Source organism: Ornithodoros turicata, chromosome 9 (genome assembly GCF_037126465.1).
Source record: "Ornithodoros turicata isolate Travis chromosome 9, ASM3712646v1, whole genome shotgun sequence".
In the NCBI taxonomy this organism is placed as follows: Eukaryota; Metazoa; Arthropoda; class Arachnida; order Ixodida; family Argasidae; genus Ornithodoros; species Ornithodoros turicata.
In genome coordinates, this window is record NC_088209.1 from 42,946,204 (window position 1) to 42,961,168 (window position 14,965).

Consider the following 14,965-nt stretch of genomic DNA (forward strand, 5'->3'; position numbering starts at 1 on the left):
TACCATCCGCTCTTGCATACGAACAATTGTCCGCGTTCCAAAAATGGGAGAGCACAAAGAACATCAGTCGACACGGACACGACACAAGCACCCTCTAGCAAATGACCTTATTTTACGCAGGAACATTCATTTTTGGAGTTAGATGTGGACGACTTCTATTGTTCACTTTCTGTTCTAAAGGTTCTGAAAAGTGAACACTGTTCACTTTCCACCCGCGTGTTGAGTTATCGACGAAAGAACTGGAATCCTTGAAAGTGAACAGTGGAAGTCGTCAACATCTAGCTATAAAAACGAATGTTCCTGCGTAGAATAAAGTCAGTTGTAGAAAGCGTTTGTGTCGTGCTCGTCCCGTTGTCCCGGTTTTTCACGCTATGTCAGTTGTGACCCTCTAGAATACCTCTCCATTCTACCTGGATACCGTAAGACAATGGGTGAGGTGAAAACACTGTTCGGCAAAAATATTTTGCGCGGTTGCTTCCGATAGACCGCTCGGCATAGTAAGCGAGGCTTCGAGCAATCCCAAATGTCACTCCTTTAAACACACTTTCCGTGCACCAAACCCTGCGAGATAGGAACGACGACCTCGCATTGGGTGTGACATGAACCAATCGGAGATCAGCTGCATCGGGTTACTGTTACGGAACCCGAAGTATCAGAACGAGTACACCCCCCTAGGCGCACACCCCTATGGGTTGGTGCACTGTGCGCCGGAATGTACTACGAGATACTTTGTGGCCACAAATGCGAGAATCACTATGAGGGCTGCTGGTCGCCGGAAGAGTTTTCGGATGACAGTAAGGACCTAAAGGTGATGTCCCGCAGGGGCCCCCGTCGGAACAACGACCCCTTGGCTCGGCTGTCTTTGGTGGTGAGGTTCTTTGGATCGGGGCCGTGGTGCAAAGCAGGGTCTGGACCCCTTCGGTTGTCCGGGTCAGGTCCTTTCCAGGGAAGGTACTCCCTCCTGGACAATGTGAGAACGTACTTGGAGCTTTAGGGTTTAGGGTAAAACCTGGTACAAGTGGTTTCTAACAAGGTAGTTGGTAACGATTCATACTGAGTGAAGGACAACAAGGACTAGGGAAGATGAGAAGGACAACAGCCACTCCCAACTAATGTGTTCACTGGAAGCTGGAAACCCGTCTATGAGACCGATACCACTAGCTTCGACATTGGCCGACAATCTACCCAGCTAATTCCTTCGTCCGAAAAGTGCTTAGATGTTAAATAAACAAATTTTAAAGATGAGCCCTGCTTCCGTGGCCGCAGGAGCTCCGGTGGCGTGACGTCGCGGAGGAGTCCCTAAGCGGAGGAGTAGAGTGCGGCACTCAGAGGAGGAAAGGCGCCATCCAGAGGCCCTGTAACTCTACGAGATGTCCGCACAGCCACGGCATTCCTTTTCTCAAGAGAGTAGCTCTCTCGTCCGTGTTCTTCTTGCTGCTTGTTCACCCAGTATGGTCTTTACCCACTGATCTGCATCACTGTCTTTTTTGGTAATGCCCGAAACACCCCGCAATAACTTAAAATTCTACCGCACCCCAAAGCTCAGTCCCCCAGAAAGTCAACTTACAACAGATTTCTATCATTGGGTCCCCTAAGCAGAGAGGAGTTGGGCCCCTTAGGAGTTATTCTGTTAACTGGCGGAGGCTGCTGATCTTCGTGCGTGCTCGTACCCTTGGAGAACCTTCGAGGAAAGATGGATATTGGTGATAAGGACAACACGAAAGCGTTGCCAAGGAGAATAGTGGGACGCTCACTTGAAGATTTTTCGAAGAAATTTCGGCCTGAAGGAACGCTCGCTCGCAGACTTTGGCGGAGGAGACGTAGCCTTGTCACTATTTGGTGAAGAAAAATCCAAAGTCAAATCCAAAGTCAAGTGAGGTTAGAGTCCAAGTCTCCTACATTCACATACAGCTGGACAACCATAATTTTGCCAATTAGTCGTAACTGAAATTTACTGCCAGTGGTGTCCCACCAGTGACATCGCCACCAGTAGGTTCAGCTTTCTGATCTGTGAAGTGTCTATGCCACACATTTGAGTCAAAAGTCTTTGTTACACCTCTTTCCTACTTGATTACGTGCATGAATGCAGCACCTACAACCATGGAGTACACTAATTTGTGTCCGATGTCATGAGGCCCCGCTGCACGCAGCCCCTGCACGAACGGTGTGACTCAACTTTTACCCAGTAGGGGACACATGGACTATTTTCGGTGACTAGATTTGCTAAACTAGCAACTTAAGCAAAGACAATGTAACGCTGTATTTAGAGAACAACAGAAACGAAATTTAGAGCGCTCCGCAGCTGAATTTTATATCACGATTATGGCGGCATTTCACCGAATATACGTAAATCTCAGTCGAATTCCGCATGTTTTGGGTACACACCGCAATATGAGGTAAACAGCTTTGCAGCATATTTTCGCTTCCGTTGTCCTTTAAGTAAAACTATCGCTGTTGTACACGAGACAGTATAACATGCATAACACCGGAGAACTGAAATGCCATGTAATAGTTCCTCGATTCTGCAGGCTACACACCTCAGAATTTTAACAGCAGGAGTATCCTTCGATGCATCCCCTAGAATGAGAGAGAAGAAAAGGCGAGGGAGTTTGAAGTTGGTGACACCAGGAAATCGGTTGTAGCGATGAACCAGTCTCAAGACGTAATAATCTATGTAATGTACAGTGAAATAAATATTTAAATAAAATAAATAATTTCATCACAATGTACTGGAGTGCACTAACTCCATGGACAGTGTTATGAAAGTGAGAATGCAGGTAGCAGAAGCAACAATTTAAATTATGTCTGACTGGTGTCTTGTAACTACACAATTGCATTCACAAAACACTCTCAAAAACTAGCCATGAGTGGTTCACCGTGACCTTGGATGTCACATCAGCATAGAGGGCAGCTGCAACGTATCATTTCCCACTGAAAATTTGTCCGCTACGGACACAGTGCGGCGCCACTCACAGACTCTTTCACTGCTCCTTTAAAGGATGTCTGGGAAAATTCAGGGAGAATAATGCACTTACCCTTCCCTACACTGGACGGTGCTGCCTTTGAATCTGCGGTAGCTTCCCTCACTCCCATATTCACCTCTGCAGTTGCTCCGGGTAAAGGACGGCTGGAGATTGTTGTACAGGGCGATTCAATATAGTTTTTCTTTCAGTTGCATTACAGACAAATTGAACCGATAAACAATGGTACTGACACCCCCGTGCATTTCACCAGTTTATTCGAGTCAAACAATACTGTCGTCTGCTTTGTCTTTGTGTCTGTGCCATAATCCCCGGGGTTGAACCAACACCACCTAGGGACAAAGCCTGATCGCTTGAGCGACCTAACGTAACATTAAGAGTCTGCCAATCACGACGTTGCTTTCAATGGCCGTAGCTATGGAGACGAGCCGCCATCAGCCGCATGGACAGCCACTGGTAGCCACAGAGAGCCGGGGTTTCGAAATCGTCTGCAGTGATTGGCTGACATCCTGCGTGGCTACTGCGATTGGCAGACTTTTCTGTCTACACGTGAAGGAGTGGGAGGACGCTTTAAGCAGGCCTTCTGTATCGAGGTGGCTTCCGTTGAGCTAACTAACAACGGAGCAGAGACTGACGCACACTACGTTGCAGAAGACGGACTTTGCAGACGCCAAAGCAGACGACGGCGTCGTCTGGTTCGAGCCTCATTTTTGACTAAGTTTAACTTGGAAAATGGAGTAATTATAGGGAGTAATCGATGCTTACCTGTCTTGGGGAGTCATGGCGTTGAGGAACTGCACGGCTCTTTCCTCATTGTAGTTACTGCTCTCAAGAGCCATGTTAAGCAATGTCTGCGACACTGCAGCAAACTGGTCTTGGAGGCGATTTAGCACTGCAAAAAAAAAAAAAAAAAAAAGAAAGAAAAAAAGTTATCTGTATCTGTATCTGTATCAATAACGTATTGATAAGAATGGGAAATATTGTGTGCCCACCTTTCTGCCTGTCTGCACCACTAGGTGGAATTACTACTGAAGGACGGCGCACTTCGACGGGCTTAGGAGGGGGCGTTTTCTTCGGGGTCGGGCGGACAAAGGGGGCGTCTTTTTTCTTGTAGCCCATGTCTCCCAAGCGTGTTATCGCTTCTTGGGCATTGTTATCACAGCTAGTAAGTGAAGACACAGAGAGGGAAATTCACATAGGTGGAATGTTACATTGAAGTAACACAAGCTCCGCGCCAACGGAATCGGCACGTCGAGGAGAATAATGGAATGTATGCTGGCGACGTAAGGTGCTTACTTGTAGAGCATGTTAAAAAGGAGAGCTTCGTCTGCTTCTGGGTACACCAGCTTAAGGTACCTCAGCTTCATCTTGGGTGAGCCCGAAGCAGAGCTCTGGTGTCTGATTATGTAGTTCCCAGGTCCAGATACCAGAGTTCTGATCACCTCGTGCTCTTGATTGTTATGCCTTTTGCAGTTAAAAAAAGCGGGAGTGATATTTTACGACTGCCTCTTTACTCGCTGCAGTCTGCCGAGAAAGCGCAAAACTAAGAAAAAAATATCGTTCAACTCACTTGTACAGGAGGGCTCGGATTTGTTCCGGGTCTACGTTAGGAAAATATCCATGTAGTTTGCACACGATACCTTCATCAATCTGTAAGCAGCGTAAAAAAAAGTATGTTTAAAATGCAAAAAATATACCTGCCACAAAATCAATCCGCGGTTCAGTATTTCATTCACTATTCGTAGGAGGCCATTTTTGGGTGTACTGGACATTCAGAAATTAAACGGATCCTGGTTGCTTCATCGGATACCGAGGTCCCTCTAGGTGAGCAGGAAAGTAGACCTTTTAAGCATTATTTGTGCAGTCAAAAGGTAAGCAGACTGGCAGGAAGAGAAAAAAATAACTAGCGTACAGTCTTTGAGTACTCAAATTGTGCACAAAAAAATCTGTATTTTCATACAGAAATAACGGTGAAGTCTGCCTCTGAACATGCTGTATATTGGCCGACGCAGAAAAAAAAAGAAAAAAGAGCCAAACCTATTGACTGGATGCAATCGGTAGTGCTCGGTTAATCATGCTGCATTATTTGTTTTGTTACCTTTTGTAATTTCGGTGAGATGTGCTCATGAGCATTTGGATGTATCTGGGCACGAGGGTGTCCCTCCGCCATCAGAGCACTAACAACAACATTCTCCCTATTGTTGTACCTGAAGGGAAAGCATCGGATATGTAGACATACAAAGACGAGCTGGCCACTCAGTCTTGCGCTTACTGCTTTATCAGGGTGAAGATGTGTCCTTCCTCAACCGTAGGGAACTGGAGGCACAACTTGACCAGCAGCCGTTCATCAACCGGGACGGTAGTTGTTTCAGACTGTGCAGAACATGGTTACACGCGACATTTTAAATATGAAGGGTGCCTCTCAACTGCCACAGCTAGTCTCCAAAAGATATGTCGGCTGAATCTCACGGGCTGCACTATAGCACACATTTGTTACTGAAATGTTGTGGCCACAGGAGCACTCTTGACAGCTGTTTCACCTTTACTATGGCTTGCCTACCGTACTGTATGATGCATCATATAGCCACACATACCTACACATGCCTCGATGCAAACAAAAATTGACAGCACCATGCAAACAACAGCAATATATGTAGAGCAAAAATATATCACCTTAAAGCGAAATGGAACCCTTGGGCTTCCAAAGTAGGGTGAGTACGTTCCCTAAAATGTGCAACACAAATAATACGTTCAGCTGCAACCACACGTGTCATAATTGTGGCAAAAGCGTGTATCCTGAGCAGACGAGGCAGTGAGAATAAAGCACCACAACCCTGCACAGTATTGATCAACTAACTGTTGTTCTTGAAGTGTAACTCCAACGTTCTGACAATCAAACGCAACATTCCACATGACAGCGTGCCTGTGCACCGTGATTGCAGGGTGTTTTGTCACGTGGTGTTTCAAATTTTCTGGTGGTTGTATTTTAGAATCAAAAATCGAATGAAATGAATAAAAAAAAATGAAACTACTCATTTCAAGGCTCATTAACATCACTCACTCTTCATGAGGGGCATTGGAAGGTAGAAATAAGGGGGGGGGGGTTGCACACCCCTGAGCTCAGGCTGCCTCCCGCCTTTTCATGCAGGGAGGCTGGACAGAATATCTGGTCCTACTCGGTTTTTATAAGACAGATTTTTGCAGGATTTGCATATTTACTTGTAACTTGTATGAAGTTTGCTTACTTCGGGTAACTTCTTTTGAGTAGTTAGGAGAACATGTCACTTGCATGTGCACACCAAAATGCTTTTGGCAACCTGTGCATGTGCTAACATGCAACGAAGATAGCAAGTAGAAAATAATGGCAAGCAGGCCAGGATTAACCTAGTGTCAAACTCAAAGTGCAGTAAAGCTTTCAATCAAGGTCATATCTTTTTTACAACGTGTAAAACCTTTTTTTTTTTTTTATTGATATGGGCCCCATTAATAGGTCCAGCTTTTATATGTAGTCTACGATTAGACAATGCACATACTGCTGTATTTCAAGCTACTGTGTGCACTGTAGTAGTACACGTATAATACGTTATAGACTGCTATGTGGAATTATGGACTACACATAGACTATTTTTACTAATTGCATTTCCTTTTGTATAGTGTCAGATAGCAGAAGCACTCCGAACGAGTTACATTATAGCTCTTGCTCCATTTTCTTTCTTGAGAGTACTCTTCCCTAAGTAACTCTCGTTGCATGCACATAAAGTGACACCAACACGTACCACTTTCCTTGCTGCGGTCGTGTAGAATCCCTCCCGTGGTGACCCCTACATAGAACGGTATTGGCATTAATAACAGATACACAATAAATACTAGCTTTGGAACGTACTCTGTTACCTAAGAAAGTGCATAAAATCTACATCAAACAATTAGAACGTTACATAAACCAAATCAAGAGTGGCAATTTGTAAACAAGGAACTTCGTACCTTTCAAAGTAAACTGCTGCAAAGAATCATGGGAAAACATGGCAAGAAACTGAAATGTTGAAAAAGGGAGGAAATCAGAAAAAATGCCTGACGACTGGACACATCATATTGTGATGTTAGCAAATGAAAGAAACAATGAACAGAAAATAATAATATTTGCTTCATTTTAATTAAATTTAATACGTAGAAAGTGCAGTGCAATGAAGCATCGAAATAGAAAAATAGGATGAACATAGTATGAAGATTTTATTTATTCAATCACGTTTTCATTTACTCAGCTTCCCATTCTTGTAGTATTTATTTATACGGGTTGTTTATTTTTATTCGTTACAGAATTTATTTTAAAAATCTCGAGTAGCATAAGCGGCGCGGGAACGAGTGGGAACTTGACTTCCCCTGTCTCACAGAGATTCTGCTTACAGAATTTATAAAAAAAAAACTAGCAGAGCAAAATAGATGCCGTTCTCGCAGATGAGTTCTACGGCCAGGCGGACATCCCCTCGAAGAAAGTATGCAGCTACAAGATGACTAATTAGCTCAAATTCACATTTAGTTAGGGCACTTTGGGCAAAAGCGGGAGGTCAGAATGATCAGAGACCATCCTAGTTGAAAGCCACTCCATGTTTAGAAAATCCTGAAACACGCACGTGCGTGAAGATATCCACCCCCGAATTTCGATATGCAAATGAGCGGAAATTGAAAAAAGCGCGGCTGGGAAGCAACACCACCTTCGCCGACAGAGGGTTACCAGGGCGGGAAGGCGGTTGTGATCTGGCCAGCAGGTCTGCACCTACTCCAATCATCGCTCAAAATCACGCGACCCTCTGACGTGAAATGAGGGCTGCGCCAACGCCACCTAGGTACAGAAGGCCTTCTTATTGCCTCCTCTCCCTCCTCCGCTACGTTGACGCATAAAGTCAGAAATCGTCTGCTACTGCGAATTACTGTTCTGCGAGTTCAAGAACTCTCAAATGATTGCGGCTAACTTGGAACCCGCAGACCCGAATACATAGACAAAAAGTGCAACGCACTTTCCACAAAATCAGTTTTGAGAAAGATATGGGACCGTTTTGCGCTCTATTTCAAAGTTTTCCCATTTCGTACGCGGGGACGTTCAATCACTACTCGCAGACGACGGTGGTTCGTCTTCATGGCCACGACCGCTGAATGCACGTACGTGATTGGCTACCGCCATTGAAAACACGATCCTAATTGGCTGACCCATAGTTGTCATGGCGACGAGTAAGCAGGCTTTCTCTAGCTAGGTGGCGTTGGCTGTACCCCCTGCGTTCCAGGTCGCTGCAGTTTCGGTTTCGGCTAATTTGCGTATCAAAATTCGGGGGTGGGTACCTTCACGCTTGTGTGTGTTTCAAGTTTTTTTTAAACGTGGAATGGTTTTCAACTAGGATGGTCTCTCGTTCTGATCTCCCGCTTTTGCCCGAAATATCCTAATTAAAGAGTTCATTAATGAATTTCATGTAATTAGTCTTCTTGTAGTTGCACGCTTTCTTCGAGAGGATGTCAGCCTGGCCTGGTAAGAGCAACTCAACTGCAAAATCGCCATCTATTTTGCTCTGCTAGTTTTTAAATAAAAATTATATAACGAATAAAAATAAATACCCTGTTATTCAAATAACAATGTATTTTACGTGCAATTCCTGGCAGATTTGTGTGCGTATAGGTGCATTTCACACATTCATCTTTTATAGCCTTGTCACCAAAATACATACTTTCTTAATGCTGCCAATCCATGCTCAGTAATTTTTGTGTGCAGACCAATCAAAATTATCAAAATTTTCTTATCATTTTTGTTATAAATAATAATAATAATAGGACTATACTAATATTCATATGCTACGATATAATAATATTCTTCATTTTATTATACTAACTTAGGTTACTTTTAAAAGCCACAAAGCTACTGCTTTATAGCGTTTTCCTTGTGCATCCTACCAAGGTGTTCATGAGATATAACTGTTGTTATTATTATTTATTTAAATATTTTTCGAGTCATGATTCTGTTTCTTCACGAAACCCTTTCAAATACATCTGCTATCAATGACTATCGAATGATTGGTCTTTTCATGGCACATGGGCAGAGATGCCATCGTTGACCTTACAAGACATTCGTGTACACTGAACGAGTAGTACTCACTGTTCTGGAGTTTGGGAGGGTGGTGACCGGCGGAGGAGGAGGAGGGTAATATACCATACCGTAGTAGGGTGGGTAAGCCTGCCAATGACAAGTAGGTCGTACATATATCTGAGAAGTGTCATGAAAAGCTAAACTGAAAAAAAAAATAAAAATAATAATAATATAATAAAATAAGTAAAAAAAAACTAAGGAGATAAAGGTATCATAAAAAGCTGACATTAAAAAAATGAGTCCGACCAAAAGCCAGAGCTGAAAATGTCAGCCTAATATAAATCAGCTTATGAAAAGCTACGAAAAAAAAATTATTTAAATAAAAATCTAGAGCAGAAATCAATCAAATAAAACATTTAAGACCAGAATCACATTCTAATGAAAAGCTGAGACGTAATGATCGGTTCACTAAAAAGTTGAAACTTACAAAGTTGGGATAATAAAGAGCTAACAGTCAGTGCAATATCCGGTCCGCTACAAAAAACTAAAGCAACAAAATGAGTTTATAAAATATGGCTAATAAAAACGAAAAGTAAAAACACATAATCCTATTGCACAATGTCAAACAAGATGAAAGGTACCGTTATTAGGTCATCTGGGAAATACTTTTGCTGAAAGAGAAGAAAATAGACAATGTATCTTTTCTGATGGAAAGTAATTGTTCTGAGGCTGGAACATACAAACAGACAAGTACAACACTTCAGACATCTGGCTTTTTCGATGACCGCCATGCTTCAACTGTACCTTTTCTCTTATGACCATAAAGACTACGTGCTCGGTAAATTTTCATACAAAGTAGTTACGCGCTTCCCATAAACAGACCAACAGTGCTCTGGGCAGTCGTAAATGACACATTGAGGATCTTGGAAACGGTACAGAAGACAGGACGACATACAAAGAGAACGATAGTTGAAAATAATCTTGGCATTATTATCATTAAACAAAAAGAACCAAAGGAAATTGCTGAAACCCAAACACAAGTATCCTTAGAAAATGTGAAATTTTTCTCTATGTATTCGAAATAACGTGCATGATAACATTGATGTACGTTGTTTAAATTACATGTATACGTTCCTTCTTTTATATTCGATTTTTTATTTCCATTACAGTGAGTTATCTTTTGTTCATATGAATCACCGCTTATTACTGTCTTTTTGTAATTTATATTTATTTTATTCATTTATATATTATTTATATTTTTCTGTCCGTCCACATCTTTTTTCTTAATGCTGTTAGTGATAATGGATGATCATTGATGTTATACTGATCACTACTGTTTTTGTGAACCATATTTAACTACATTATTTTTGTTACATACGCAGCATTCCCACTCCCCATATCTATAATGACCCTCGCGGTATTTATAAATAAATAAATCTCGTTGTAGGAGCGCAGAAGATCCAACGTGCATTTCTTATTTCTGACAGAAAAATATCACCTAAGCTGCAAATTTCTCAGCTCTCTCTGCCACGCAAAATAAAATTTATCGCGTTAAGATTCTGCAAAAATTACTCGTAAGAAGGTGCAGAATGGTTCTACGAAGGTATTTTAAAAACGTTACGGCATGTTTGACATCAACATTCCTGGACGACAAGCTAGCGGAAGTCTGAAAGCGTTTCTCTTGAGACAGCCCGATTCTGGCACTGGTCCAAGAGCACATGAAAGAGTTGTCACCTTTGGTTGGCCCGGCGTCGGTTTGCCACTCCCATAGAGGTAATACCTTGCATAGCTTGTCTGGAATACAACCACAGTCGTCAGAACAGGAATGCAAGTACAGGAACTGAGGTGAGTTTTCTTAGAGCCTGCGCTCAAGGTGCTGTCAATGCGAATGTTGCACGGAAGCGTTAAAGAAAAATTTAGCGAATAAATTTGCATAGTTTAGCGCACTTCCAGAGCATAAAATCTTGAGATTGGGGACACAAAGAGTGAAAGGCAACCACGACACAGTGTGTCCTTGAGTGTCCCCAATCTCGGGTGTTTTATCATAGTTTTGTGTGTTTGTCACAGAAGTTATTTGCGTTTATTTACTGTAGTTTCACGAATATAATGAGTAGAAATGTTTTTCCGGTGCGTGCCTCAGCAGCTCGTCCAACAAAGTGTTCTCTGTGGAAGTTTCTTCCAACACAGCTGGCAATAGCTTAAAGGAAATACAATTTCACAACTGTCACTGGTTAATGCGAAGGCAGTGGATCTCCTTTCCATTAGCTCCCGTTCTCTTAGTAAGGGGTAGAGTATTGCCGGTGTTGAAGAAACACCCAAATCATCATGGCAATAAAGTTGTTGTTCCTTGTAAGGTAGATGGGATGACTACAGCATGGAATGCATCCCTCACGTCCCTCCATTCTATGGCTAAGAACTTTCTTATTTGTTGTTTTTCTGTTTGTTTGTTCAGAGTAGAATCACATTGAATCTTGTGTTATGTGCCGTATAATTGATAATCTGTGAGCGCCCACTAGTAATGAGCTTTTACAATCCAAATTATTTGCATGAATGTGAACTTTGGTTCCAACGTGCCATATATCCTGCGTACTAGCACCGGTTCATCTGAAGGATGCAACGTATCTCTCCAAAACGAGTTAAAATATGGCAGTTCTGATACTGACAACGTGCGCGTTATGGTGCATACTACTTCCAGGAGATTTAACAAATAAACTTGTATAGCTTTGGATTTTTTGTCAAAATCTACAAAGTATATTTATATTTATATTTATTTGCTCATACTTTGCAGAATTTATCCAAGTTTCGGAAGTACCAGAAATATTGTATAGACCGTGTACAACAAAACAAAACAGTGGATAGTGTGCACACATAACTCTCGCTACAGGGCAGACCACTTTGACATGTTCTAGAATTGTAAGTTTCTTCCGTTGATGGTTTCCATAATGGGTTTAATTAGACTGGTTGAAGCTTTGCCCAATCAAGAAGCGCTTAAGAAATAGATAAAAAATCCGACCGGTTATCCGAATATTTTTTGAACGGACGTTACGAATGCACACTATCTGAGCTCTACATTTTAACACGATGTGCGCATCCTTACCTGCTGCAGCTGCGGATACCGCAATCTTGGGTCCTCCCATGTTGTTGTGTGTTCACGATGATTAATAAAGTAGCTGCACGGAATAAATAAAGATCAGAACCTAGCAAAGCACAAATCCAATTTGCACAATCTAATTTGAGCCACTGTCTCCCAGAGCTCACTGTGGAGCCTGCAACTGCATGGGCAACTGAGGAAGGGAAATGAGTACATTGATGGCTTCTTTCAAGAGAGCTTTTGCTCAAGAAAAAACTATGCAAAGCTACAGTGATAAGTTGAAAAGTGTACTCCACTCGGGGGTGGATCCAGACCCTATGCTTGGGGGGGGGGGGGGGGGGGTTGCTTTGTCGATGCGCCTAGTGGGGGAAGGGAGAGAGGGAAAAACAATGTATAAATTGACGTTTGGAGGGGGGCGGTTGGGCGACCGCCCCCTCCCCGTTGGATCCGCCACTGACTCCACTACAGTAAGTGTCTCACTTTTTAGGGTAAAACAGAGAGAGAGAAAAGAAGAAGTAGTAACCTGAAGGACTTTACACATGCACGACTTACAAGTTTTCCCAAGTGCAACAGACAAAAATGTATATTTTCAGGGCCTGCAGATCGCAAGTGAAAAGATAGTGTGCCGTCTAAATATTTGATATGAAATCCACAGGATTGGCACGACAAAATTCGTGTCAATAGAATTAATGTTGTCGGTGCAGGTTGGCTTCACCGCAGTACAACCTCCCTGACACAGTTGGTCCTCCTCCCGCATTACGAAGGGGACGGGCAGAATATAACAGGAAGATCCGATGACATGACTTTGACATTAATAAGACTTAACAAGCTTTGTCCTTCACTCGAGCGTCTACATATTCTTTACATCTTGGTCAGACGATCGATATGACAGAAAGCGTCGCATTAGGCTTCATTGTTTTTTTCCTGTTGAACAGCTGACACTTCGTAAGCGTTGGACATAGTTGATAGCTGCTAAAGATTCAGCTTACTTTCGGCCAGTCCTCGGATCAAAGCGGCATTCCCATCCTGAAGGCAATGTTTCCGTCGGTTCAGTATACTGCGGTTCAGGATGAACGGCAGCCATCGCTGTCTTTGTTTATTCGACACCTGCGCCGCCTACAGGGAAGCTGCGGAAACGCGTCGAGAAGCGTCTGCGGCGTCTGGACGCTTTCCCGATTGGCGCTCGTTTCGAAGTCGTGCGTGACGTCTGCAATCTTTCGACTTCTGAAGTGTTCGTTTTTCATACTTGTTATTTAAAACATATTCTGAGTTGGAAAATCCCTTGAATTCCAGGAACATTTCCCTGTTCAAGTATGTGTTTCTCTTCAGTGTTTTCCCTAGCTAGTAGCACGAAAGGTCGCAAAAACGTTTTTTTTTAGTCAAACTAGGATAGAAGGCATAGACGTAGACGTCGCAATTTGTAGTACGTTTATAAAACGTACCGATTTTCCGTTTATAATACGTCTTTGCCATCTCTGTGTTGAAGACATATCCAAGGAAGGCCTCCTGTAAACGTCTTCCGCTTATGTTTGCTTGACGTATACCGATTTTCCGTTTTTAATACGTCTTCACCATCCCTGTTCAAAACGTATAAGGAAGACGATGGTGGGCACTGCGTAAGTTAACTTTCGATGGTACCTGCTGAATGTCTCAAACCAATTAAAAGCAGTAAGGAACACCGGTGTGTGGCGAGTTGATACTCCCAGTAATACCTTATTTCGGTGTTCTTTCTTTGTGTAATTTAGAGCTCACCCTCCGTTTTGACTTAGAGGCTATATCAACTCTCGAGTTTACGGAAGCTTATAGACGCTTGGATGGATGGATCGGGCCGCTTTCTAACGAGGGTCCAGCACAAAGGCGCGGACATGCGAATATAAGTTACATCAATTCTGCCATGCCGCCTTTCGTCTCCGTGCGTATATATATACGTTTCTAGGCCCTACTGTCCTCTTATTGTCCTTTCCTTTCCTGGTGTCGTTGCGCCTTTGCTCACCACCACCACCAGTTTCCAGAGCTCCCTTACCACTTGCACCACTTGCGTGTAATGGAGGCTCCTCTGCCCCTGGGATACTCTACTGAGATACCCCTTTTGCACTTTGTCTTTTTACGCGGATTTTTTGTTCGTACTTTTGTAGACTTGGTTGTGTTGTCTCCTCCAGAGGTATCTATATGAGTCTAGGTTTGGCACTTTGGGCCCCTGAACGTCTAAATTCCGAGGAATTTCTACGCAGACATACTATCGCAGATTTGTTGGTGTTAAAATGTAGGCCCCTCTCATTCGCAAAGTTCCCACAGAGGTCAACTATCGCCTGCAGTTCCGTTTCTTGATCCGAGGACATCATCCGCATACATTAGTCCTGGAATTATTAGTTCCTGTCGTTCCCTATTTTTCCAGTATTTCAGATGCTTTCAGAAGCCTGTCTTCTAGTTCAGCCATGTATAAGTTGAACAACATGAGCGAATAGAATAGAAGAAAAAAAGAAAAAAAAGAAACGTAGGTCGCACTGGTGCGGCCAGCTGTTCCAGTACACTTGACGGGCGAAAGCAATGAATGATTTAAAAGATTATTTCAGCAACGTATGTCCTTGAGGTAGTTCGTCAGTGCACACAGCTCAGGTTGTTGGCGCTTGCATTGACCAGCTCCCCAGTACCTTCTCAACACTAAAAGACCGACACCTACCTTATGAAGGAACGCTGCTGCGAACGGGACGTCGAGTCGCAGGCGATGGATGACGGACTCAAACGGCCTTGGCATCTTCGATGGGCAGTTGGGGTCGATTCGCGCAAGGAACGAGTGATTCATGACGTAACCTGTCCATATGGTTT

General features: G+C 43.1%; 1 protein-coding gene across 2 annotated transcripts; it reads right to left on the bottom strand.

The window, feature by feature from the left end:
• Nucleotides 1–136: 136 nt before the first annotated feature.
• LOC135369038 (uncharacterized) lies at nt 137–13,238 on the bottom strand. Of its 2 annotated transcripts, XM_064602648.1 has the most exons (18): nt 13,129–13,238; nt 12,146–12,218; nt 10,783–10,842; nt 9,690–9,719; nt 9,118–9,195; nt 6,758–6,802; nt 5,655–5,705; nt 5,254–5,354; nt 5,080–5,188; nt 4,552–4,631; nt 4,278–4,445; nt 3,974–4,143; nt 3,747–3,873; nt 3,036–3,127; nt 2,538–2,577; nt 1,755–1,832; nt 1,568–1,681; nt 137–961 (listed from the first exon to the last, which is right to left on the bottom strand). In XM_064602648.1, exons 1-18 carry the CDS (start codon nt 13,221–13,223, stop codon nt 754–756), a joined length of 1,719 nt encoding a protein of 572 aa, XP_064458718.1. In that variant the 5' UTR covers nt 13,224–13,238; the 3' UTR covers nt 137–753. The 2 variants fall into 2 exon arrangements, with proteins under 2 accessions (XP_064458718.1, XP_064458719.1); XM_064602649.1 differs by lacking the exon at nt 9,690–9,719.
• Between the last annotated feature and the right edge of the window lie 1,727 nt (nt 13,239–14,965).